This window comes from Atheta coriaria, unplaced genomic scaffold, assembly GCF_025399875.1.
Source record: "Atheta coriaria isolate IRGN ID8LTWV9N9 unplaced genomic scaffold, Caltech_Dcor_3.1 hic_scaffold_3_pilon, whole genome shotgun sequence".
In the NCBI taxonomy this organism is placed as follows: Eukaryota; Metazoa; Arthropoda; class Insecta; order Coleoptera; family Staphylinidae; genus Dalotia; species Dalotia coriaria.
In genome coordinates, this window is record NW_027045445.1 from 7,455,165 (window position 1) to 7,478,900 (window position 23,736).

At 39.1% G+C, this 23,736-nt stretch overlaps 7 protein-coding genes and 1 long non-coding RNA gene across 9 annotated transcripts; 3 read left to right on the plus strand and 5 right to left on the minus strand.

Moving 5' to 3' along the window:
* Nucleotides 1-838: 838 nt before the first annotated feature.
* On the plus strand, nt 839-1,405 carry LOC135804179 (uncharacterized). The gene is made up of 3 exons (XR_010550989.1): nt 839-892; nt 953-1,108; nt 1,177-1,405. It is a non-coding gene; the product is annotated as an uncharacterized lncRNA (long non-coding RNA).
* A 1,906-nt stretch (nt 1,406-3,311) lies between these two features.
* On the minus strand, nt 3,312-4,761 carry LOC135789948 (uncharacterized). The gene is made up of 4 exons (XM_065300031.1): nt 4,464-4,761; nt 4,198-4,405; nt 3,585-4,144; nt 3,312-3,493 (listed from the first exon to the last, which is right to left on the minus strand). The coding sequence occupies exons 1-3, from the start codon at nt 4,617-4,619 to the stop codon at nt 3,603-3,605; spliced, it is 906 nt and encodes a 301-aa protein (XP_065156103.1). The 5' UTR covers nt 4,620-4,761; the 3' UTR covers nt 3,312-3,493; nt 3,585-3,602.
* A 14-nt stretch (nt 4,762-4,775) lies between these two features.
* Nucleotides 4,776-10,153, minus strand: LOC135789944 (chitin synthase chs-2-like). The gene is made up of 6 exons (XM_065300026.1): nt 10,011-10,153; nt 9,430-9,956; nt 8,917-9,359; nt 6,996-8,849; nt 5,791-6,927; nt 4,776-5,325 (listed from the first exon to the last, which is right to left on the minus strand). Exons 1-6 carry the CDS (start codon nt 10,046-10,048, stop codon nt 4,873-4,875), a joined length of 4,452 nt encoding a protein of 1,483 aa, XP_065156098.1. The 5' UTR covers nt 10,049-10,153; the 3' UTR covers nt 4,776-4,872.
* Mps1 (Monopolar spindle 1) lies at nt 10,110-12,290 on the minus strand. Of its 2 annotated transcripts, XM_065300028.1 has the most exons (4): nt 12,144-12,290; nt 11,112-12,089; nt 10,289-10,913; nt 10,110-10,218 (listed from the first exon to the last, which is right to left on the minus strand). In XM_065300028.1, the coding sequence occupies exons 1-4, from the start codon at nt 12,179-12,181 to the stop codon at nt 10,213-10,215; spliced, it is 1,647 nt and encodes a 548-aa protein (XP_065156100.1). In that variant the 5' UTR covers nt 12,182-12,290; the 3' UTR covers nt 10,110-10,212. The 2 variants fall into 2 exon arrangements, with proteins under 2 accessions (XP_065156100.1, XP_065156099.1); XM_065300027.1 differs by lacking the exon at nt 10,110-10,218 and having other exon boundaries at nt 10,274-10,913.
* A 220-nt stretch (nt 12,291-12,510) lies between these two features.
* Nucleotides 12,511-14,581, plus strand: LOC135789946 (negative elongation factor A-like). The gene is made up of 3 exons (XM_065300029.1): nt 12,511-12,786; nt 12,844-13,276; nt 13,334-14,581. The coding sequence occupies exons 1-3, from the start codon at nt 12,577-12,579 to the stop codon at nt 14,263-14,265; spliced, it is 1,575 nt and encodes a 524-aa protein (XP_065156101.1). The 5' UTR covers nt 12,511-12,576; the 3' UTR covers nt 14,266-14,581.
* Nucleotides 14,540-16,461, minus strand: REPTOR-BP (REPTOR-binding partner). Its single transcript, XM_065300032.1, has 4 exons — nt 16,173-16,461; nt 14,982-15,069; nt 14,802-14,923; nt 14,540-14,746 (listed from the first exon to the last, which is right to left on the minus strand). Exons 1-4 carry the CDS (start codon nt 16,215-16,217, stop codon nt 14,651-14,653), a joined length of 351 nt encoding a protein of 116 aa, XP_065156104.1. The 5' UTR covers nt 16,218-16,461; the 3' UTR covers nt 14,540-14,650.
* Nucleotides 16,462-16,842: 381 nt separating this feature from the next.
* Nucleotides 16,843-19,082, minus strand: Cdc50 (cell cycle control protein 50A). The gene is made up of 4 exons (XM_065300030.1): nt 18,901-19,082; nt 17,658-18,506; nt 17,436-17,601; nt 16,843-17,336 (listed from the first exon to the last, which is right to left on the minus strand). The coding sequence occupies exons 1-4, from the start codon at nt 18,950-18,952 to the stop codon at nt 17,291-17,293; spliced, it is 1,113 nt and encodes a 370-aa protein (XP_065156102.1). The 5' UTR covers nt 18,953-19,082; the 3' UTR covers nt 16,843-17,290.
* A 274-nt stretch (nt 19,083-19,356) lies between these two features.
* On the plus strand, nt 19,357-21,840 carry pkaap (A-kinase anchoring protein pkaap). The gene is made up of 3 exons (XM_065299873.1): nt 19,357-19,552; nt 19,632-19,775; nt 19,876-21,840. Exons 1-3 carry the CDS (start codon nt 19,528-19,530, stop codon nt 21,414-21,416), a joined length of 1,710 nt encoding a protein of 569 aa, XP_065155945.1. The 5' UTR covers nt 19,357-19,527; the 3' UTR covers nt 21,417-21,840.
* Nucleotides 21,841-23,736: the final 1,896 nt, after the last annotated feature.

Below are 23,736 nucleotides of genomic sequence, written 5' to 3' on the forward strand. Positions count from 1 at the left end.
TTTAACTATCCTATCTGATAGAGATTGGTCCGTAGATTAAGACGCTGCGATCAGATCTTAAATATCTCTTTTAGTTTACGAGATATTCGCGATTGAATAAAATGGGCAAAAATTGATAAATGTCACTTTTTAGCACTTTTAGTCGCGTTTTTCGACCTTTTACTGTAGGAAATATAATTATTTTATATTTTTATCTGATAGAGAATTTTCCAATCTTTCATAATCAACAATTCGTTGGTAGCTATCTCTTTTAGTTTAAGAGATATGAATTTTTGAAAATCGTCGAAAAAAAGTATCAAGCACCCCCTTGGCAATTTTTCTTAAGACTTAAAATTTCATCTCTCAGATTTCCCTTTTAACTATCCTATCTGATAGAGATTGGTCCGTAGATTAAGACGCTGCGATCAGATCTTAAATATCTCTTTTAGTTTACGAGATATTCGCGATTGAATAAAATGGGCAAAAATTGATAAATGTCACTTTTTAGCACTTTTAGTCGCGTTTTTCGACCTTTACTGTAGGAAATATAATTATTTTATATTTTTATCTGATAGAGAATTTTCCAATCTTTCATAATCAACAATTCGTTGGTAGCTATCTCTTTTAGTTTAAGAGATATGAATTTTTGAAAATCGTCGAAAAAAAGTATCAAGCACCCCCCCTTGGCAATTTTTTCTTAAGACTTAAAATTTCATCTCTCAGATTTCCCTTTTAACTATCCTATCTGATAGAGATTGGTCCGTAGATTAAGACGCTGCGATCAGATCTTAAATATCTCTTTTAGTTTACGAGATATTCGCGATAACGCTAGTTATATTGAAAGTTGTGTTTTGCGCCGTAGTACAGGCGCTACCTTCGTACGGTGCCCTAATTGGGAGTCTTTATGGATCTTGTAAGAATAATTAATTTAATTTATGTATATGTATAATTTATTTACATAAATATTTTCCAGTTGTTAGATGAAGCATTGGCTAATCCTGAGATGGCCAGGTTTATCAATAATGACCAACTGGAGAGGTTTCGTGGTACTGGTGAAGTGCGTATTGAGGATGATATTTTGATTACTGAAAATGGATGTTGCAACTGGACTACACTAAGTTCCATGAACGTATGTTATATTTTGACAAATTATAATATTTTATATTTTACTATTCTGTTATTCTTTCTGGTTTATAGTGTCCAAGAAATTGAAGATTGGATTGCCGGTGTTGATGATGATTCCAAATTCGATTGAATGAATTTACAACATTTCGAAGCTGTTATTGATATCATTTTTGTTTATTATGTTAAAAATTGTAAAAAGAGCATTGTATAATTACATGTATATATTGAGAAATTGAGTTACTGATGGGTGTATATTCTACATGTTTGAATAAAATTGTTGTTTTATACTTTTAACTATAAATTTTTATTGTTTTATTTGTTCCAAACGGAGAACATAGCTCGCAACATCGTTACTCCTTTAATTAATCCATAAAACCCTTAAACTTTAATGGAAATGCCACTGCTAGATATGAGAAATAGTTCAAAATCAATTTTATATTGTATCAATATTAATTTAAAAACGGTATCACTAGTGTCATCTATCCACGAGTAACTAAACTACGTCGCTATTCAAGATTGCTGGAGATTCAGCCTCCTCAACTTTCTGCGATCCTAATATTCAAAAGAATTTTGTCACCAATTTCAATGGATTTCTCGACAAAATTTGTCGAGAAATTTGCTGAAATGTTGCTGCTCATCAGTCTGCAGTATTAGGAACGCAGAAAGTGGACATAGATAGTTCTCGCCTAATTATTATATATATTATTTCAGTTTGTTTCGGTACATATTCAATTTTTTCTATAAAATTACAAATAGGGCCTAAGCAGTTAATGCTAGCAAAAAAAAATACCAAAACAATTGATGTAGAATTAAATTATGTATCAGTATCCGAAAACAGAATTCAAAAATTCCAACTTTTAATTTTCAACATAAAAAAGAGAAATCTTTTGCCATTTTTTTAATAAAATCTTTTCTTTAAAAATTTTTTGTGCCATTTTCATCATTTTTCAATAAGGATACCATCTTGTTGAGAATTTTTCAAGGATCAAGAATATGAAGTTCCTTTTCTTCTAGCCCTTTTAGTTGTCGAGATAATTACGAATTAATCTTCTAATTAGGAATGTTGAAAAGTAAAAATTTTTGAATTCTGTTTTCGGATTCTGATAGACAATTTAATCCTGCATCGATTATTTAAGTAACTTTTTTTGCTTACGTTAACTGTTTAGGCCCTATTTGCAAATTTCATGAAATATGTGCATGCCGACGGAATAGTCTAATTCAGAAGATTGAAATAGTAATTATCTCGACAACTAAGAGGGCTAGAAAAGAAAGAACTACATATTCTTAATCCTTGAAAAATTATCAATAAGATGGCATCCTTATTGAAAAATGATAAAAATTGAACAAAAAATTTTTAACGAAAAGATTTTATTAAAAAAATGGCAAAAGATTTCTCTTTTTTATGTTGAAAATTAAAAGTTGGAATTTTTGAATTCTGTTTTCGGATTCTGATAGACAATTTAATTCTACATCGATTATTTTAGTAACTTTTTGTGCTACTATCAACCGTTTAGGCTCTATTTACAAATTTGAATGAAAATTGAATTCGACATAAAAAAGAGAAATCTTTTGCCTTTTTTATGACGAAATCTTTTTTCAGCAAAGGCAGCTTCTGTAATAATTGGAATTTTCCAGAAACCATTAACACAATTGTAAATTAAGGCCCTATTGGCAAATAAAAACCATTTTTTTCATTAATTTGCAAATAAAGCCTAAATGGTTAATGTTAGGAAAATAATTACTTCAATTGTCGATATAGCACCAACCAACCTATCTTTCAGAATCTGATAACCGAATTTAAAATGTTCAATATAACCGATGCAGTTGCTGAATAAAGATTTTTAAACATTCATTTTACCCGCCATTACTAGTTACCGCCTCCTCACCCTTTCTGCGTTCCGAATACCAAAACCTGAGTTTCGACTGTTTCGAGTCCAAATTTTGTGTCATTTTGCCTCTCAGAGTCGACAAAATAAAGATTGAATATTAGGATCGCAGAAAGTTGAGGAGGCTGATAAAGTTTTGGTGGTAACTAGTAATGTGCTGCCTCTGGTGGCGACGGACCGAAGCTCAAAACTTTTGGTTGTTGTAGTTTCTAATTGATAGATGGCACTAGCATGCACTTTTCAAAATAAATGTGAAATAAATCAAGAAAATTTATTGGGATCATAGGATATATAGAAATAACAAATAATTGTAATAAAAAATATTCTTTATTAAAAAAAAACGCATAATACATATTCATTGCTGAAAGTTAATACAAGTAGATATAAAAATGGGGGTTTTCAGACAAAAACACCCTTAAAATGTCGGTGTTATTACTCGTTTACCAAATCAGCCAATTTTGGGACACTTCCAGGGGCAGTAGGGATGGCCTTATCAACAGCTTCTGTAATAAATAGAATATTTAAATTGTTATCGGATTCTGCAAGTAGATCTGCATCGGATTAGAGCAAATAGGAAATTAGGAAAATAATTACCTCAGCAGTCGAATTTCTTTACTGGATAATATTCTTCAAAACATCCAACAAGTTTAAATCGTATTTGGCCATAACGAATAAACTGTGTATGATATCCATTCCTTGGTTCTTGATTTCAACATCTTTTTGAACCCAGTCCAATTGCTGATAATCTCTGCCTTCTAGCTTTCCTTGTAAATGTTTGATTGCAATGTCGATCAGATGTTCTTCCAATAAAAATGGAAACAGTTCAACCAACCTTCTTGTTTCTAAGTGCCTCTCAGTTAATAACCACTTCAAAAACTCCCTCTCACATATTAATAGCTCCTCGTATTTGGAAAGTTTAGCAACTAAGTTATTAACAGTAGTTTTAGCTAGGTTTTCATGGCTGGGTAAATTACAAACTGACATTGCCAATTTCACTGCTGATTCCCTCTGCTTATCATTACATGAATCCAAAATTGGTGAATTGATATCATTATTTAAATTCAATTCAAATACATTTGTATTTGTATCACTTATTATCACATTATAGTCAAAATCTGATGGTAAAGATTGTTGGGTCTGAATATTTATATATTCTGTAAGCAACACATCGAAGATAAGAATAAAATTACTCAATATAAAATGGTACCTTTTATTTTATTCACTTCAGTTTGTTTCTGGGCTCGTTGTCTGTAGAAGCTATTAATTTCCTGATTAATGTCTGCTTTTGGTAAATGTAGATCTTCATCTTCTTGATCAGTTGTAGCAATTGGAAGGTGATTCAAATACACAGACACATTGTCTACATTAACGCATTGTTTCCTGTTGTGTTGATGGCTCAAATTGCGAATATAATTCTAAAACATTTACCTTATTAATACAAACTGCTGAAATTATTTGAATTTGCGTGGTTACAATAAATGTGTTGAGTTTCTGTTTGTCCTGAAGATTCCTCGTAATCAAACCAGCAATTTGTACAGCCAGAATGTTAGCATTTGCATGAGTAGGTAAATTAGGTGTTTGGGCACAGTTTGTGTGTGCTTTTACAAGTTCTAACAGTTCTTCACTCATTGTTTCTTATATTTTAATCACAGTTGATCACAACTTGCACCAACTTGTTGATCATTGCTTGTTTCTACTCCCATCTGATTCAGAAACGAAGCTCCATCGCACGGTTTTATTCAAAACTAATTCGCGGTGCAGGAATATTTAAAAATTTGTATTGCATTAGGTAGTTATAAGTTAATAATTAATCTTTCACTTAATACTAATATGACATGGATATAGACATGGATAAATAATTGAGAAACAATCTCATGCAAAATTAAGGAGAAATAAAGTTTTTAACAAACTCCTCTGAGGAAACAAACGCCGGATTGTCAATACCGTCGCCTGGATTGTTAATGGACTGCGGCCGATACACAGATTTACGCGGATCCATCCCTTTTGGTATTAACTGCGTCCTGCGTGCTACCATAGCCTCAACACCAATACCACCTTTTCCTCTCTTGCGCACGTTGGCGCCGCTTTCATTCTTCGTTGGGTTCGCCAATCGCTCATACCTGGCATTGAATGATTCCAATAGCGTGGTTTTGGCATTACGATTCCTCTTTTGAATCCGCTCGTTTTCCATCACGGTTTTGCGCCGTCCTCGAGTTGTTCTCCGCAAATCTTCTGGCTCATCATCATCATCTGCTTTCAGGCGCTGCATTTCTTTGACTTCATCGATCCACCGCTGTCCTTTCTTTATCTTCTTATCATCTACAATGGCTTCCGTCTATAATAAAAAATAAATTAAATCTATATATATAAAATGAATTGCTGTTCGTTAGTTTCGCTAAAACTCGAGAACGGCTGAACGGATTTATCTTATCTTGGTCTTGAATTATTCGTGGAGGTCTAGGGAAGGTTTAAAAGGTGAGAAAAATTCGAATAATTGCCGGGAAAATCCTCAAAACAGCTCTTTTCAATAGAATATAATTTGACATTGAGATTCAATCATAGTTATAGTTAAATAGTTGAATTCGAGATGGCGCGCTGAAGTGCATTATTGACAAAACTTTATATAATTAAATTCTTTAAATTATAATTGCTAATCTTATTGATAGAATTGATTCTTACTACGAGTATGTCTAGAACAAGAGAGTAAAAACGAATTACATTTTTATTAAACACTGCCGGAACGAAGTCGCGGGCAACAGCTAGTAAAAAATAAAACTAAGTGAGTAGTATTAGTACTTACTGTGTTCTGGAAAAATCTGATATTGAACTCCATGTTGGCAAGAATTTGACACATTGTCTCAAACCGATGTTGGAACATAGCGAGAAATTGAACGACCATGAGTATACCGAAAAAGATGAGGAAAACGAAACCGATTGGCTCCAGCTCCAGGTACTCCTTCTGCATGACGATGTCCAGTGTGTCCCCATTGTAAGTGAAGTTGGTTTTGACATTGAAAGGCCAATTAATATGCAATATATCTTTCTTCAAGGTGAGCAAAAACACCACCAGTACAAACAATGCGTTGATCATGAAAAAGGCCGCCACTGATTTATCTCTTAAATCTTCCAAATCCTTCTTGATCTGCTGCTTTTCCTTTGAGGCATCTGATAGCACATCTGGCTTAAGGTATTTCTCAACCAGCTCCTTCCAAAAGGTTTTCTCGTCCTCTGGAAGTGTCCCAGTCTCGCATTTCTTGATTCGATCGCCTTCGTCCATCCACCAATTCAATTCCTCGTATTCTTCAGCGGTTACACTGTTGACTGATTCATCTACTTCGGGAGGTGCTGAAGCAGCACCACCGAACGCCTTTGGCTCTTCTGTGATTTCCAGGTCTGCCTTCTTTTCGATCATTCCTAACCGTACCTGAATTGCTTCCAAACTAGCTTGCACTTGAATCAAGCGTTCTTCCTCCGCCGTTTTGGGAACCGTACACAGCAAGCATTTGAAAAGGTTGGAAACTGAGAAGGAAATTGCGCCGCCGTTGTCTTGACCATTGGCGCCTAAAAGATTCAGAACTCGTCCTGCGGCGGTTTTTGGCGCTGCTGCTGCTTTGGCTGCTGTTTCCTCTTGTTCTTTCTTGGTGACAATAACTGTCTCTCGCGTACCCCAGGAAATAACGTTCATGTTGAAGATGGAGTAGATGACCAGGAGGAGGTACATGCTGGGGACTGTAACGTAGTAGATGACGCCATACATCAAACAGCCGACTTCTTTGGGATGCATAAGTGCGGTGACGATAAACTCTCCAGCAATAAAGAAGAAGAAAAGTGATGATGGGGACATGATACCGTCCTGTTGAATCTGCATCAGCACACCGACCAGTACAGCCATCATTACCAAACCATAGATTGCGCTCAGTAAACCAGCAAAGAATAACTAAAAATCGCATGTTTTTTTTTTAATAAAATCAAAATAGTTGATAAAATAGGTTATGAAATTATTACCTGAATGTTCGCCTGACTGAAGAGTTTACAAATGGTCATAAAAAACAAAATGGGTATGGCATTCCACATAAAACTAGTCCACTGGTCCATCTGGAACGCTGCGACGAAAGCACCCACCAACATAAGGAATATAGTACCAGGACCCAACACAGTACCAATCATCATTACCCCCTGATAGCAAATATAAAGCATTGAAATGTTATCATTCGTATGCGTGATGTACTTGTAATCAGTTAGCAAATCAAAGATGTTTGCCGTAGTGGAAGGCATCCACCGCCTGCGTTGGTTGTAAAATTCATTGAAACCCTCCGGTGCATGCGTGTAGGCATCCGATGCTGCCGAGTATTCAACACGAAAACCTCTTTGCAATAAAAGCGTGCACAACCATCTATCCTCACCCTGATCGTACTGTACAAAATGGAGTGCCTCGGAAGACTCAGTTGTGTATCTCTTCATTACATTATCCTCCATCAAAGCACTGCCCCTGAAGAGTGAAAAACAACCGGGACTACACAATACACAGCCAATCACGTGCTCGGTAGCCTTCTGCAGCCAATGACCGATTGCATACTCGAATACTTGATACCAAACCATTGGTCCGGAACCAATCGGATGAATGCGTCCACAAGCAGCGCCCACGGATTTACTCTTCTTCATCAAATCGACCAGAAGGAGCACAGCATTCGGTTGGAAATCAATGTCGCCGTCAAGCGCAAGAAGAAAGGTATTCTCGGATCGAATGTGCTTCTCGTAACTGGTGAAGCTGCCGTTCATAAGTCGATGACCCAAAAGATAGTACATGTACATCACCTGGGACCACCGTTTCTTAGCGCGGATCTTTTTCTTATCTTTTAGATGAACGACGAATTTACTACCGCCTGGTAATTGCCAAATTAGTCTTCCTCCATACGGTGTGCAAATCTTCACAGGGCCTGGCCATTGCACCTCCACTTCATGCACATCTCGACGTGCTTCATCCATGGTAGCAATCAACATCTGGACATAATCATTCAAATATGGCTCCGGGGAATCATCATACCTCACGAAAGCATCATCAAAGAACACATGCGTCTCCAATTCGTAGTAATCTTTCTCAATGCTGAACATCACGCTGGCAATCTTTCTCGCGCATTGATCCGCATCCAAATGTAGAATACTCTTCAAAAACGCCATCATTTCATCTTTATTCTCATGCCACATGGTTCCACAAGCAAAAATCCTTGTTGTTTTATCCGGTCCACCATCAAAATCATCCAGGTATGAACGTTTGCGATCACGTCCTGCAACATCATCACCATCTCCTTCATCCAGTATTGGTATATCCTCATCGCGGAAGACTTCCCTGCGTCGATTCAACGCAATATCCTGATCGATAAGAAAAGGGTCATACATCGGGCGCATATACAGTCGTTCGGTACGTGCAAGCCGTTCACTAGATGGCATCCATATGTGCCGAGTTATCCACGCCTGTGACATAATCCACAACAGCCACATCCATGCCCACTCATCAATGATGAATCGTTGAAGGTAGTACATGTTAGCAGGAATGTCAAAGAACAAATATGGCGAGATGGTGCCCGAGTATGCGCAAGGATCGTGCGCAAACGCGCCGCACATCGCAATGAGAATGGAAATCGAAAACGGCATCGTGAGATTAATAGGAAACGCGTAGCTGAAGCCTTGGATTAGAATCTTGCAGGCGAATTTACCGAAAATGTAACATATGTACGTCGAGAGGACGTTGATAAGAAAGACATAAACAGGCGTCCATTTTTCGGATTCAATTGTTGTGCCGAGACCAGTCGCAACGACGTCGTCGATGTTTGCCAGATGACTTGTTATTACCGGTGCAATCTAAACAATAAAACAATTTAAAATAAATTATACAACCCGTATTGCTTCGAGTAAAAGTAAATCTCACCTTTTTTATGGCAATTGGATGTGATTCCATTGCTAGCGTGTAGTAATCGAAAAGAAAGTCAGCAGAGCCCTCTTTGATCAGGAAGTACAACACCATCGTGATGAAAAAGACGAGAATTTTCCAGAGCGAAACAAAGGCGTAGATGAAATACCTGGTGTTGGTGAATTCGATGCGTTCCTTGGCCACAGTCAGCCATATACTCTCCGGCAGGTCATGCTCCCGCACCGGACGCATCTCATCTTCCTCGACGCCCCACTTGTAAAAGTTCTCCCAGTAGCCGACAGTAATACACAAGATGGCGACTGGAATTAGCCATGCGTCTGTTGTACCCTCAACCAATGGCCATGCAACAAGCGCCGTTGCCTGGCATCCTAACGAGATGCAATCCAAGATAAATTTAGGTGGTGCTGTTCTTGATCCACACTTTTTACCCATAATAACACCTGATAACCAATAAATAATTAATTAAATATAAATAAATAATATAAATTATGGTAATGGTAGGAAACTTACTCATAAGACCCGGAATAAAACAAAAACCGTTAAGCAACATGGCTCCCTTGAGTACATCCAATTGTGGTAAGACATCAAACACTAAAATAGCGCTACCTATCGCCGGAAATGTCTCAGTTACCATGACAAGCATAAAATCCTGCCATTTAGGCGCAGTACTACTCTTAAAGATGCAAATGCGCACAGAACGGATGAATGTGCCCACTTGTGGAACGCAATACGCATAAAAAAGCATCCAAATCCATGCAACACGTTCGGTTACCGGAAGTGTGACAACAAACTGTCGATTGAGGTCCAAATCTTCATTGCAATAGGGCTTGGTCTGGTTGTGCGAAACTTGCGAAGTCATGAAGAGGAGCGTACCTTTGGATACAGTCGCCGATGCTAACACCACGATAAAAGTCAGAACAAAAGCGAGTAAATGAAGGATTTTCAACGAGACATTGTACAGCTCCGACTCCACCATGGAGTCCGAAATGACCTCTCGCGGCGAATCCGGAAACTGATCCCATTTTTTCTCCCTTGGTCTAAAAAATACAAATAGAAACAAAGAAAATATGCAGAATAAATAAAAAACTTACAAGAATGAACGTCGTTCGTCATCCTCATCGTACTGCATTGTTGTCCTGAAGGCAACGCGCAGTATGAACTATTATTAAAATTGCTAAGTATTCTCGATTGTCCCAGCAGCCTCACTAGATTAAATTCATTTGAGCCATTATCCACAAACACATCGCGATATCTTATCAATCATGTTCACGAGCCGGAATTTCGTTTTAGTGTTTAAGCCTGTCGTGGCAAAGTGCGCGATTAAAATCTATATACAGAGCGTCCCACGAAAAAACTACGAAACAAACACCTTCTCCGCATTAATAAGATCCGCCACGGTCGGTCTCCGGCGTGCGTTGTACTGTAGGCAATCCTTTATACACCGAATCACACCTTCGGGCACCCAATCGGCTTTCGGATAGTTGATCACATGACCCGGATCCATAATGGCCGCCAACTTCGCCGAACTATGTTGAATATGCGAGAAAGGCGTGCGTTTGTAGACCAATTGATAGAGTATGCTTCCCAATGACCACACATCCGACTTGAAGCCCACTTTGTACGTTGGCTGCGCCGGCGAACCTTCGTATCCACGATCCGCGCAGAGTGCTTCCGGACTAATATAACCAAAAGTGCCAAGCGCGACAGTTTTCACCACGCTGGTCATATCCAATTGCACGCAGCTAGAAATACCAAAATCAATGAGTTTCAATCTTTCGCGTATTTCGATGAAATTCGCAGGTTTCAGGTCAGAATGGATCACGCCCTTGGAATGCATCTGACCGACGGCGTGAAGCATCTGCATCCAGTAGAAGTGCACCATGAAGGCGGGCAGATGGGCGACGTTGCGACTATGTTCTCGGAGAATTTGCGCAAAGTCACGCCCACCTTTTTCCAACACCATGTAGAGAATATTTTCGCCGCTGACAATTTCACTGTGAAAAATACCAATGGAGATTAATGCGACAAGTAAAAATAGAAAAATTAAAGTGAATCATTTCCTATGCTTTACGGATATCTCAATCTGATAAGATAAAAAACTAAAATGATAAAATTTTAATACACGTCAAAGGAAAACTACTGACATTGAAATAAACCCAACATAACCTAAAATAAAAACTACTTAAACTTACTGCTCATGTAGTTTGATGATGCGATCACAATCCTGCAGTCGTTTCAATGCCTTAACCTCATTTATGAACCCATTAGCTTCATTCCTATCTAATTTTAAGTCCACTACCTTCACAGCATATTCCGCTTTGCTCGCAGGATCATAACAATGATAAACCACAGAACTCCCACCTTTGCCAAGCTCATTCAACACGATATAGTCTACTTCTTTCACACGTATACATTGAAAAACGTCTTTTATCAACCGCTCGGACAGTGGTTTCGGTTTTTCCACATCAACTTCATATTTATCATCAAATTCAAGCACAGAGGCCAAGCTGGAAGTTGAAAGTAGATGTTTTCGTGCTGATGGCTTCTTGATTGGCATTTGAAGCATCGCATGTGATCGCATGTCGACCGTGCACATGATGCGTTGTTGTTGTTTTTGCGTACTGTCCGTATTCGTTGTAGATGACATTATAGGTAGAGAATATGTGACTTTTGGTGGTCGCAGCGGGCGACATGGCGTTACAAACTCATTTTGGTTTTGTGTTGATTTAGTTTGTGAATGCAGTTGCTCCACTGGTGATTTTTTTGATGTAATCAATTGTTTGCCTTTTTGACTGGTGTCAGTAAGTTTTGGTGATTTTTGTCTTTCTAAATTAAAATTTTCTTTCTTTTGTACATCAAATCTAACTTGTGTGCTCTCATTGTTCTTGGGATTATGTTTTGTAACACTTAGAGAAGGAACTATACTTGTTTTAATCTTACTATTGGCAGTATGGTTGAATTTATTCTCATTCTCTTTATTGTTGGAAGTTTTATCACCAAGATAACCTGAATCATCTTGTAAATCTTGTGGTGAATTGACTGTGTCCACTTCATCCTCTTCCAAAGCAGCTAGTTTTTCTTTTGCTTTTAATGCTTCGTTATCACGGCGTTGCTTTTCACGAAGTTCCTCATATTTTTTATTCATTTCCAGCAGATATTCTTGGAAATTGCTAGCAAGCAAAAAATATGTTATGATTTTTAATAAATTCTTTAAGTAAACTTACAAAAAATTTTCAGGGAGTTTGCCATCGCCTGATTCCATTGTGTCTTCAAGTGATATCAAACTTTAACAATGAGAAATGAATGCAATCAATTTAATAAACATGTTTTGTTTCGGTTCGAAAATTAACGGACGTTGCAATACTTTCAATCTGATTGGCTTGACCTTGAAATGACCTTCAACTTGTAAGCGTACAAACTGTCAGTCGCTCAATGGTGACACTTACAAAAATTACGTTAGAGTTTCGACAATATAACTAATTAATCTTTTGAATTTACTTCTTGTATTTTATTTTTAGTTTTTAATTTGAAATTAATATTTTTTAAGGTTTGATAAAGTTTTGTGTTTATAGCTTTGTTTGGTTTCAATGACACACGTTTGACAGCTGGCGGAATGCGCGCGTAACATGGCCGCTTGGCCGCTGGTTATTTACAAAGATGGCGAACATGCGTGACAGCGATACATCGCTGTGGCTGCATAACAAGTTAGGCACATCGAACGATTCGTGGACAGGCGGATCTATCTGTTCGCAGCTAAACGGCGAGGTGCTGCGTAACATAAAGGAGTGCTTTCCTGACCTACAGACGCAGGTGAAACTAAAACTGCTGCTAAGTTTCTTTCACATACCCCGAAAGAACATAGAAGAAGTAAGTTGAATTATCACCATCAATTTCCAGCAGTTACACGTGTAATATTTATTTTAGTGGCGACTGGATCTGGAACAAATCGTGGAAGTCGCCGTGGGCGACTCAGAGCTATGGGTATCCATGATAGCAGAAGCTCTGAAGACATACCCAGCCACAGGATCATTAAACATGGAAATCTCAGACCTGGATGAGGTCCGACCGATATTTACAAATTTGGTGAATGATTTACGGCAATTGGTGCGTAAACAAGCCGAAAGTGTGATGCTACCCATGGAGTGCCATTATTTAAACAAACAAGCATTGACTTCAGTGGTTGGGCAACAGCCGCAACCCACCAAACACTTCACACTGAAAAAGAAGCCGAAATCAGCATTATTACGTGCTGATTTACTGCAAAAATCAACAGATGCGCAGTCGAATCTTAAAAAAGCCTCCGCGCCTGTCATACCAGTTAGATCTCGAGGAATGCCTAGGAAAATGACTGATACAAGTATGTTTTGTATTCATATTCAAGAGAAAAAAGTTATTAACATGTTATTATTTACAGCTCCACTAAAAGGCATTCCCAGCCGTCATCCAGGGTCAAGTTTTCGCAGCAGTGTGCTTGGTTCAACGACAAATCGTCCACCTATTCCACGATTAGCCGCTGGGAGGAAAGAAGGCGGTGTGAAACTTTTAGACATCGCTGATCAGCCCCTAGGCTACGCAGCTGCGAAAAAACGCAAACGACAACAAGAACAGGAAGAAAACGCCGCGAAAAAGACCGAAACCTCACCGGCGATGTTATCCCCGTCGAGTACAAACAACGCTACGCCAGATTACGCCGCAGGTCTTACAACACCTTCATATCTCCCTCCAACGCCACAACCAGCAAGTTCAACACCCACGCCCACGACTCCCACAACCCCAACCCCTACAACACCTATTGCCACCGCAGTCGTCACACCCACACCTACACCAACGATACAATCTCCACCTCCATCACAAACCAACCCACCGCCGCTCACGCCCGTCCTCAAACCCGCAGCGAAAACCCCGCCGACAGCTACGCCTGCCCCGGTCATCATCACACAGAAACCCGTCCAGCAGGTCACACAAATCCGCATACAACCACAACCCACCGCGAATTCCCTTCAAAGACGTGGTTTAGCCCTCACCAGAGAGCAAATGCTCGAGGCGCAGGATATGTTCCGCACGGCGAACAAAGTAACGCGTCCAGAAAAAGCCTTGATTCTGGGATTCATGGCCGGGTCACGAGACAATCCATGCCCGCATCTCGGGAATATCGTCACGATCAAGCTGAGCGAAGATCAAGAGAACGTGCAGCAGCCGGATGAGACCTACCTGACGATGCTGGTGGAGACGCACTTCCAGATGAACTACAACAACGGCGAGTGGAAGCGCATCAAGAAGTATCGCCGGCTGGATAATGTTGTGGATCCACTTCCGGCGAACACGCAAACAGCTGCGTTGGTTTGATGAATAATCCCGCCTCACACTCGAACTCACCCTATCATACCCATTCGTAAATTAATGGAGGCCCGACAAGCGAGGAACGAAAGAATTAGCGATAGAGAAGTCTATCAAACGTTGTTAATTATATATATAATATATAAATATATATATATATATATTAATTAGTGAAATGGATAAGTTTATAAAGAATTGTACAAAAAATAAGAGATGTTATTTGTGTACTTGCCTGTGATGTAAGTTAAGATCCCATTCGTTTGCTAGGAATTGAATTATGTGCTTCAATTAACATAGAGAATATATTTACTTCTTTTGTTTTAAATATTAGATTAACCTAATATGCACTGAAACATGTAGTCGCTTTTTAAGTTTAAGTTGATGTGCAGCAGGATCATTTGTTTTTAAGCGCGCCCACATCGCTCTCGAGCAATTCGTGGATGCCTTCGGGTATCACGCCTTCATCCAGCTCTTTAGAGCATTGATAATACTGAAAATTTAATTTATTTTAATTTTATTGTAATATATTTATAAGATTTAGTTACTTTTTCGAGTTCTCGGCGAAGAGCAAACACGGCTTTCTCTCTGTCGCTGACTAGGTCCTCCAGGTATTGATAACGCAACTTTTTGCGTGCTCGGCACTCACGGGCACTTTGCCTGCTGCGCTCTATAAACAAAAATAATTAATTTATGAGATTAGATGGAAATTATTGAGTGTTACATACCAAGTTTGATTTTCATGTCCACTTTCTCTGCACTCTTGCGGCCCGGTTTGCGTCCACGCTTGCCGCTTTCCTTGCGATGAGCACCTTCCTGAAATTATTAAAAAAATTAGCTAAAAATTAAATTATTTTAAGGTTTTTTTGAAGCCGGCTTAAAATTGCGCCTCGCCGGCATCCATAAAAACGCAAAAACGCAAGATGCAGTTATGCAACGAAACAGCACACCGCACGCGATTAGCAACGTCCTCGCCGAACAACAATCGATCAACCATAATTGTTGCTCACGTTGTTGTTCCTATGTGCGCAGCAGAATGCAACGTAAATTGCAACATGTCTTCTTTATGATGGCGGACGCCAATGAAACGAATGCACCACGAATTTACAAGGCGTAAATCAACAAAAAAAAAATAAAAAACAACAGCATAGCAAAAATTAATAAACCATGATTAGATGTTTATGAGCTTTCACCCCACAGAAGCAAACAACTAACACAAAAATTGATAAAAGCTAAATAGTGTAATATTAATGAAATTTACTGATTGTTATTGATATGAATATGTTGAATCGAATATTTACCGAGAAATCGTCGCGTCGTTGCAATTGAAGTCGCCAAGCGCGTCGGGCTCCCGCAGGATGTTAATGTTCGCAGGAGCGCAGGAGGGCAATGCGTGATTGCATCGGGAGTAAGTACGCGATACGCAACGCGCATTTATTGCGACGCGCCGGCGGAGAGCGCGGAATATTGCGCAGTTTGCAAGCGTGTGCGACGCGATATTTACTCGCGAGACTGCGAGACGGCCGGAATCCATTCGTCGGTATGTTTAACGTAGGCAACCCAAATGACACATGCTGTGTATTGTTCGAGAAAATAAACAATGAAAGCAACCGAGATAAAAATAACATTAATCCTCTATGAATCAGTTACACAATACACACAAATAAAAAATAATAATTGTTTAAATATCTAAAAGCATATCTAAAGTGTATCAAGTGCAGTTATCATTTTATTATGAAAATGGTGTTAATGAGATCGACGCATGCGCATACGCAATCACGTTACCCAAACTTGTGCCCCCGTTCCTGCTGACACACGGCCATTCTTTACCCAAATAAACACAATACTCTTTAATATTTCGTAAGAAAAGAGAAACACTAATATTACCATGCATACACAATAAGAATATTCACACTTACAGTTGCGGTATTCTCTTCGACCACGATCATATCCTGAAACTCCATTTTCGCAGTCGTGTTGACTTTGTTGATTCTCAAAACAATCGACGCACGCTCGAGTTGTTAAAGTTTTTCGGCACACGACAACGATTAATAACGATGACAACTGTCGTAGCACTGTTGTTATGGTGTCTTACGCAAATTACGATTAGCGTTCTTCGTTAGCGCGAACGCGAGCAAGGTAAAAGCGCACACAAAACAGTCCAACGTGTTGCTGTTTACAAACACGAGCTACACACGAGCGAATCCTGCGAACGATCGTCAATCCAAGGTCGCGTGACGTAGGTGGCATGAGGAACGATCGTGTGTGTTCGGGTCACAATATTCTACATACAAAGTATTGTGTGAAAACTTACAATTCATGCAAAATTGATTAAATTAACAATAAATTCATTTATATAAATAAATAATAAGTTTAAATACTGAATATTAATAGATTTTAGCGGTATTACAATATTTTTTTGCGTAAAAACATTTATTTAACGAATTTATGTCATTTTTTTTTGACAGCATTCAATATAAATGTCTGTTTCCGAACTTACCCGAAGTAAGCCTATTGAATTTCCACTCGAGTTGCGTCACAAGTTGTTTACTGCATTTGTTTTGATTTTTTAAAGGAAAACACTATCGATTGTGTGTTACACAAATCCGTGCCTTTATTAACTCGTACACGCCTATAACATCGTTCAAGTAATAAAAATGCATACAAATAAATTAAAACGTCGCCCGCTCAAACATCTAACAGGTAATTAAACAATTAATCAACATGGTGGATTCGGCTAAGTACAGAGAACAAACAGAAAAAGCATACACAATTGGCACATTATTTACACATAGACACAGAATGCACATAAACAACACTCACTCACAGTAGTAGTTACTAATTAGTTAAAATATTCTGCTAAGGCCACTTTGGTCACATCTAGGAATGTGTTGTCTGTTAATTTATGATATAATACTCCCTATGTGTATGTGTGGTTGCATATGTGTGTTGTGTTTGCATTGTATAATATAGGCAAGCCAGTTTACTTTCAACGCCACCACCACCGCTGTCAAGCCATTTGTTCCGGTTCGGTTATTTACTGATACGGCGTCCTCGGATTTACACTGATCATTTCACTAGTGCTAAAACAAAAAGATTTTAGTGACAATACTTGATACTTAATTTTGGGTGCAATGCGTGCGGTTTATTCGATTTTATGATCAAACGCAAAGTCGACACACCTCTTGCCGTATTTAATGTGAATGAACAGCAGTGCGATGCCCAGAAGTAAGCACACACAGCCTACAACTATGTAGGCAATTCCTAGGAATGGATTTTTCCCTCCTAGCAGTGAAGTTGTGCTGAGAATCATGCGTTTTGAACCATCGAATGCGCTCACATCATATTCTACAAAGAAAAAATTAATAAAATAATTTTATACTAAAAAATTTAATTTTACTTACGATAATCAACGATTAATTCATATTCCCCTTTGAGTAACCCATCGGCATACGTCGGCTGCGAATGATCCACGCGTCTATACAGCTTCCTGAACGTCGGTAATGCAGCTGTCCTCATCCAAACAATAAGATCCTCATTCTGAAACCCGTTATTGTTCTGATCTTCTAAATCCAACTGCCAGATTTCCTTCTTCCACGCCTTGGGTTTCGAAAAGTTCCGAAAAGCTTCCTGTAAATTACCCGGCGGGTTGCGGAACTTAATATTCTTATCAGAATCCCAGGCGATGCCAGTTTTCAACAGTGGCACTGGTGGATGCTCTCCAGTTTTCGGATCTTTTATATTAAGATTTTTTATTGATAATACATCGCTAAATAACGAGTTGGCAATGGCGCCACATGGCGCAATCGGTCGTTTTTGATCATCATACGCGAATGGTTGACAATCCGAAGATGGGAACTGATCCAAACGGCCCAATAGTTGGTTATCATCGCGTGATTTTACATATCGGCGATGATTCTGGTAATAGTTACTCAACCCGTAGTACATGTAAACTTTCCCCTTGAAATCCGTGTCTAGTTTGAACATGATGTTACAGAGGCATTCGTCGTCATGTTCCTTCATGTAGGTGTGGCAGGGTATTTCCAAATCACGGACGAACCCATCCGCGGCGATTTTGGTTTTGTTGCAATTCGTGTAGTCGATTATTATTTCCTTTACTTCGTCGGAGAAGAAGAGGAGCGCAATTCCAACTGGGATGAAGGCGATGCCAATGACGAAGAATGCTGGCAGTACGGTTCCTGCGGTGAGTATTGGCTGCCAGGCAGGGAGTTTTTGCTGTTTGAAGGCAGAATCTGAAAGTTTTTAAAAAATTATTAAAATTTAAAAATTATAACTTCTATAATTTTATTCTGAATTATTTTTACAAAAATTATAGTATAACTAGTCGCGTTTCCAAGTAATTAAATAAATAATTCAAATAATTTTTACTTAAGCCACAGCTGTGATTATCTTTTATTTTTATTTGTTTACAACAAATTTACAAAATTATCTGTAAACAAATCAAAATATTTCAATTTATTCTTACCCATTGCCATGTTATCTCAGCAGAAACTGATTTTACCATGGCAGATGGTTTATACTTAATTATTAAGCATGAAAATCAATAAAAGGATTGGCATTCATATTCACGAGAATTCGATAGAAAATAAAACAGAATATATTTGCTTTTTCTGATGTAATATTTACCAGACGGCTTTTTGGTCTTCATCGTGGTAGCGTCTCCGTTGTCCTGTGCCATATTGCACGCCGATGAATTATTTAACACCGCTAAATATTACTAATTAATCATTTACACCGCGAACCACAGCGAACTGCAAACGGAACGAATGCGAACCCTGAGTAACAGGATAATCTTTGACATTTGTGACTGTCAATATTTCTAGGTCAACTGTTATGTCAAAAGACGAACAAAACACGAACATTCACGAATGGTGAAAGTTATTCTTTCGGTAATCTTTATCAACGAATAAAAATATAAAATAGTTTTAATATGTATTGGAAATTATATTTCTATTGTTTTATTAATGTAATTTTGTTTTAATTTGTTTGGTTCGGATTTTTTCGTGAAATAACTAAATGAAACCTACACAACTCGTGTAACTTCGTTTTGCACATTTAGTATTTTGACAGCGTTGACATTATGGTTATCAAACTCCGTTCACTGACACATACGCACGTCCTGTCTAGTGAAATTGGTCACAACAACAACAATTACCGAGCGCACCGAACGATAACATCGCAGTTTATCACAATTACCGCAAATATTTAGCAGCGCCTGCCCAAATACACACCATCACCGAGCTATAATGAAAAATGTTAAAATTCTTCAAAAGACAAGGTGAGAATCGTTACATACGTCGCCATGCAACACATTCATTTGTTTCGAAAACATGTAACGCATTTGTCGGTCATCGCAGGTTCGCAACAACAAGCGCAGGACGACACGGTTTTCGGCGATCTCCCATCTGCGGTCGACGATAATTCGCCATCTCGGGATACATCTCCACCGCTACCAGCAACGCAATTGTCTTCGTTTGAAGATGAAGGACTTTTTGACATTGGTAAATATTTATTTGTCATCAACATAAAAAATCATATTTTTTATCTGAATCTGAAACAATGTATGATACCTATTAAGTGATAATAATTAATTTTTTTTAGATTTTGTCCCAGATAGAGAACAATCACGATTATCCAAAACGTTGAGTGAAGTCCTCAATGACAAATCAGCGTTATCTTACTTTGTACAATTTATGGAGTCGCGCAATGCACTCTCCTATCTTCGCTGTTGGCTGGACATTCAGAATTTCCAAGCGGCGATTGACCACTTTGAAACAGAACAAAAGTCCACCACACATGATCTAACCTCAACTAACATAACAAATAATTCACCCACCGCGCCTGCGCAAATCCGCGTTGTTGAACACGACAGTCTTTCAGTGAGCACCGACTGCGATGATTCACTTACAGCGGATATCTCTAGTCTCAACGACGATTCCAACATCAACATGAACATGACAACTACGAACATATGCACCACACCGCTTTATGATAAAAGCGAAAAAAGTGAGAAGAGTTTGAGCCTAGACATGGACAAATACTCGCAGGAGTTCACCGACGACGCTCTCGGCATTTTCAAGAAGTACATCGCATTGGAAGCGCCTGAATGCATCCAATGCGCAGATGATGTGCGCAATGACATTATCGAGAAGATATGCAGCCAGGAATCACGCATACTCAACGCGGATTGCTTCAAAACAGTCCAGGAACAAATGTTTAATCTAATGGAGAAGGAATTCTTCGATGCGTTTGTACAAAGTGATTATTTCTGCAAGCATCAGATTGATGTACTCACAAGTGGTCATGTTGTGCTTGAAGATATTCTCTATAACGAAACAGCGTTGTTTTATTTCATGGAGTTTCTCGAACAAGAGAACCGGAGATATTTGCTGGAGTTTTGGTTAGCAGCGACTAATTTTCAGCAGCAACTCAAAGACCAGAAGGAGTTTTTGGACCCAATCGAGGCACAGAACGACGCTGTCATTTTGTATGATAAGTATTTTTCTCTGCAGGCGTTATGTCCGCTTGGATTGGGCGATAGAGTGCGCTGCGCAGTGGAACAAAATATATGCGGTGAGCAAGGATTGGTCAATGAGTGCTTTGCGTTACCACTACGAGTAGTCGAACAACTCCTGGATAAACACCACTTGAAATCATTCCTAGCTTCACAGTTGTTTTATAAATATTTATCAGAATTAATCAATGCAGTGCAGTCGAATGGTTATGGCGTGTATTATGGCCGAGGGAGTCGAACGAGGTCTTCGGATGCGGGAAGTGAGAGAAGTTGCAGCATTAACGGAAATAGCGCGTTTCTCGCAATGGAAGTGCCCAAAAGACGAGAAAAGGCAACGGCGGCCGATATGAATATCGACACTAGGGAATTGTATGATCCGGATGCGTTGTGGAGAAGGAAGAAACATCATCGATTGTCTTTCGGGCGCGTCACTGATTTAGGGCAATTTGTGACTGATTTCGAGCCGGAGCCGGACAAGAAGAATAGGTCGACCATTCGCAGTGTGGTTAAACGGTTTGTGAATCTCGAAGAGGACAAGAAGAAGGAGGAGCTTGCTTGGCAAGTGGCGGAGATGATTGTTAAAGGTATTACGAGCGTCACGCTTAGTGAACATGAGCAGAAAGTTTAAAACATTGATCTGTGAGATATTTATTATTTATATGTAAGATGAGTATGACGATGGATGATTTAAACGCACTAGAAAATGTCGGGGTGAAATACGAGTCGAAAGATGATTTATTTTAGAATTTGCAAGAGGAAGAGTGGTTACATTTACAAGAAAAAGGAAACAACTTTAAAGTTAGGTATTTTCTTGCAGGTAGGCAACCAAACTTGCTCTAAATTTAAAAATGTAAAAGTTGCATGTAAATGTAACCACGATTCCCTCAGAGTGAATTAATTTGTTCATTTTTTATTATGTTTTGAAGGTTTTAACTTGATACGACACGTTAACTGACGTTTCTCACGCGCCTGATGGAACAATGATGATCAATGATGTATATATTTTGTCAAACTTTGAATAACTAGAGAGTAATAAAGCAATGTTACTAATATTTGCTGCTTGGATCCAGTTTTAGTATTCTGCAACCAATCATACAGCTTTGGAACAAACCACAGCCGAAAATTTTGATTGAAAGCATTGAATTATGGTTTCAATGTAAGGAGGGTGGCGGAATTTAGGGGCAGTGAGAGCAGTTTAATAAATAAAATATCTCAATGATAGTCAAGATTGTTTTTAATCTCTGGGATTTTTAGCCTTAATCGCTGAAAATAGGAAGGCACTTGTTGTTTACGTCCAGTACATAGCCTTCGGGACAATCTCGCATCGGCACATCGATTAGTAACCTACGAGGACTGTAGTACCATGCATTACGCTTGCGTTCGTTATCCCAAACCACGCAGCAACTTCCGGTGCGGCCATCATTTGAGCGGACAGGTACGAGGTTACACTTTGGAGAGCCTGCTTCGACACCGATTGCAGCCATGATGAACATGGCCACAATGGCAAACAAAACAATGCGCATCTTAGAATTACTTGACGTGCTACGAAAACGCTACGTCCGCAATTTTAAAAAAATCCGTTGCGCAGTTTCAAAGTGGAGTCTCGTTCGAACCCTCAAGTGGTACGGACGTGTTTAAGAGCAGCGAGTGCGCGCCCAAGTGTGAAAATAAAAGCCAAAAGTGAAAAAACCTTAACGAAAAAGTGTAGCCTTCGGCTGGCAAGCCAAACCATGGCAATTCCCAACCAACGGCTCCTGAAAGTCGCTAGGGATGCTATAGAAGAGGATGATATCGCCTCCAAGAGACTGAAATCGAGCAACGAAATCGCCTCGTCATCCGAGAACTCGAGTAGGAACAATGCTAAATTACTCAACGAATTACTACCACCAAGACAGGTAGTAACGGTTAGCACAAGAAATCGTTATGATGCGCTAGCTGCAGACATCCAACATGAAGAGAAAAATTCTGATAATGATCAGGAAATGGAGGAACCAGAAGTACTGGAAAATCCTAGAAAAATAACCAAAGCTCCGATTAAGCCAAAACCGCTTGTTGTGCACACCAGACCCACGTCCACAACAAGATTTGAAATCTTTATTGAAAAATTAGTTGGTGCTGGAAATTTCCGAGTGAAATACACACCTAGCAGAACAACTATTCAATGCACATATACATCTCCTGAAGATCGAAAATTTGCTAAAATAATTTACAATTTCTATACGGAGAAAAATGAGGAAGAAATTTTAGCCCTAATTAATACAGATGACCTGGATGCCTCCAAAGTCAGCAAATTAAGAAACACCAAGGAGCCAGTCTATTTAGTATTATTTAATAGACACTACACACTCGGAGATCTAAGGAAGCATCATCCAGTTGTTGGTAGTACAACAGTGAGGTGGGCCCAGTACTCCAATAAAAGGGAAATGGCGCAATGCTAAAGGTGCCAGGAATGGGGACATTCCACGTCAAATTGCAATGCGGCGTATAGATGCCTCAAATGTGCTGAGTGTCATCCTACATACGAGTGCCAAAGACCGCGGACTATAGCTGCCACATGTGCAAACTGTGGAGAAGGCCACCCCGCAAACTCAAAAGATTGTGCAGCGTACTTACAAGCACTTGAAAAACGCCGCAAGAAAACGAAAAAAGACCACCCTCAACATGTGCGACGAGAAGCCTACACAGCACGCAATGAAGACTTTCCAATACTACCTGAAGCTAGGAGGACAGCAGCATCGGCTCTCCCTAAGCAACAAACAAGGACACATGCCTGGCAAGGCCCACAAGTGCCTCTACCGCAAACACAAACCAGGCAAGAAACCAACACCAGAGCCGACGAATTCGGCGAATTAATGGCCGAACTCGACAAACTTCACTCTATGATTGACGTAAGTAAAATGCTAAGGCAGATCAAAGAACTAAATGTAAAACTATCAAACGCTAAAACC

Excerpts from the sequence above, each read along its gene's own strand:
- Cdc50 (XM_065300030.1), bottom strand. The coding sequence starts at position 18,952 with ATGGCACAGGACAACGGAGACGCTACCACGATGAAGACCAAAAAGCCG. Across the intron at positions 18,507-18,900 it reads GAAGACCAAAAAGCCGTCTG|ATTCTGCCTTCAAACAGCAA; the intron begins GTAAATATTACA and ends AAAAACTTTCAG. Across the intron at positions 17,602-17,657 it reads TGAATTAATCGTTGATTATC|AATATGATGTGAGCGCATTC; the intron begins GTAAGTAAAATT and ends TTTTCTTTGTAG.
- LOC135789948 (XM_065300031.1), bottom strand. The coding sequence starts at position 4,619 with ATGAGTGAAGAACTGTTAGAACTTGTAAAAGCACACACAAACTGTGCC. Across the intron at positions 4,406-4,463 it reads AGAAACTCAACACATTTATT|AATTATATTCGCAATTTGAG; the intron begins GTAACCACGCAA and ends TAAATGTTTTAG. Across the intron at positions 4,145-4,197 it reads TGAAGTGAATAAAATAAAAG|AATATATAAATATTCAGACC; the intron begins GTACCATTTTAT and ends TGTTGCTTACAG.
- LOC135789944 (XM_065300026.1), bottom strand. The coding sequence starts at position 10,048 with ATGCAGTACGATGAGGATGACGAACGACGTTCATTCTT. Across the intron at positions 8,850-8,916 it reads ATCCAATTGCCATAAAAAAG|ATTGCACCGGTAATAACAAG; the intron begins GTGAGATTTACT and ends TTTATTGTTTAG. Across the intron at positions 5,326-5,790 it reads TCAGATTTTTCCAGAACACA|ACGGAAGCCATTGTAGATGA; the intron begins GTAAGTACTAAT and ends TTTTTATTATAG.
- pkaap (XM_065299873.1), top strand. The coding sequence starts at position 19,528 with ATGTTAAAATTCTTCAAAAGACAAG. Across the intron at positions 19,553-19,631 it reads AAAATTCTTCAAAAGACAAG|GTTCGCAACAACAAGCGCAG; the intron begins GTGAGAATCGTT and ends CGGTCATCGCAG. Across the intron at positions 19,776-19,875 it reads TGAAGGACTTTTTGACATTG|ATTTTGTCCCAGATAGAGAA; the intron begins GTAAATATTTAT and ends AATTTTTTTTAG.
- LOC135789946 (XM_065300029.1), top strand. The coding sequence starts at position 12,577 with ATGGCGAACATGCGTGACAGCGATACATCGCTGTGGCTGCATAACAAG. Across the intron at positions 12,787-12,843 it reads CCCGAAAGAACATAGAAGAA|TGGCGACTGGATCTGGAACA; the intron begins GTAAGTTGAATT and ends TATTTATTTTAG. Across the intron at positions 13,277-13,333 it reads TAGGAAAATGACTGATACAA|CTCCACTAAAAGGCATTCCC; the intron begins GTATGTTTTGTA and ends TATTATTTACAG.
- REPTOR-BP (XM_065300032.1), bottom strand. The coding sequence starts at position 16,217 with ATGGAGTTTCAGGATATGATCGTGGTCGAAGAGAATACCGCAACT. Across the intron at positions 14,924-14,981 it reads GGACATGAAAATCAAACTTG|AGCGCAGCAGGCAAAGTGCC; the intron begins GTATGTAACACT and ends TTTTGTTTATAG. Across the intron at positions 14,747-14,801 it reads TTCGCCGAGAACTCGAAAAA|TATTATCAATGCTCTAAAGA; the intron begins GTAACTAAATCT and ends TTAAATTTTCAG.
- Mps1 (XM_065300027.1), bottom strand. The coding sequence starts at position 12,181 with ATGGAATCAGGCGATGGCAAACTCCCTGAAAATTTTTT. Across the intron at positions 12,090-12,143 it reads AAACTCCCTGAAAATTTTTT|CAATTTCCAAGAATATCTGC; the intron begins GTAAGTTTACTT and ends TTTGCTTGCTAG. Across the intron at positions 10,914-11,111 it reads ATCATCAAACTACATGAGCA|TGAAATTGTCAGCGGCGAAA; the intron begins GTAAGTTTAAGT and ends TATTTTTCACAG.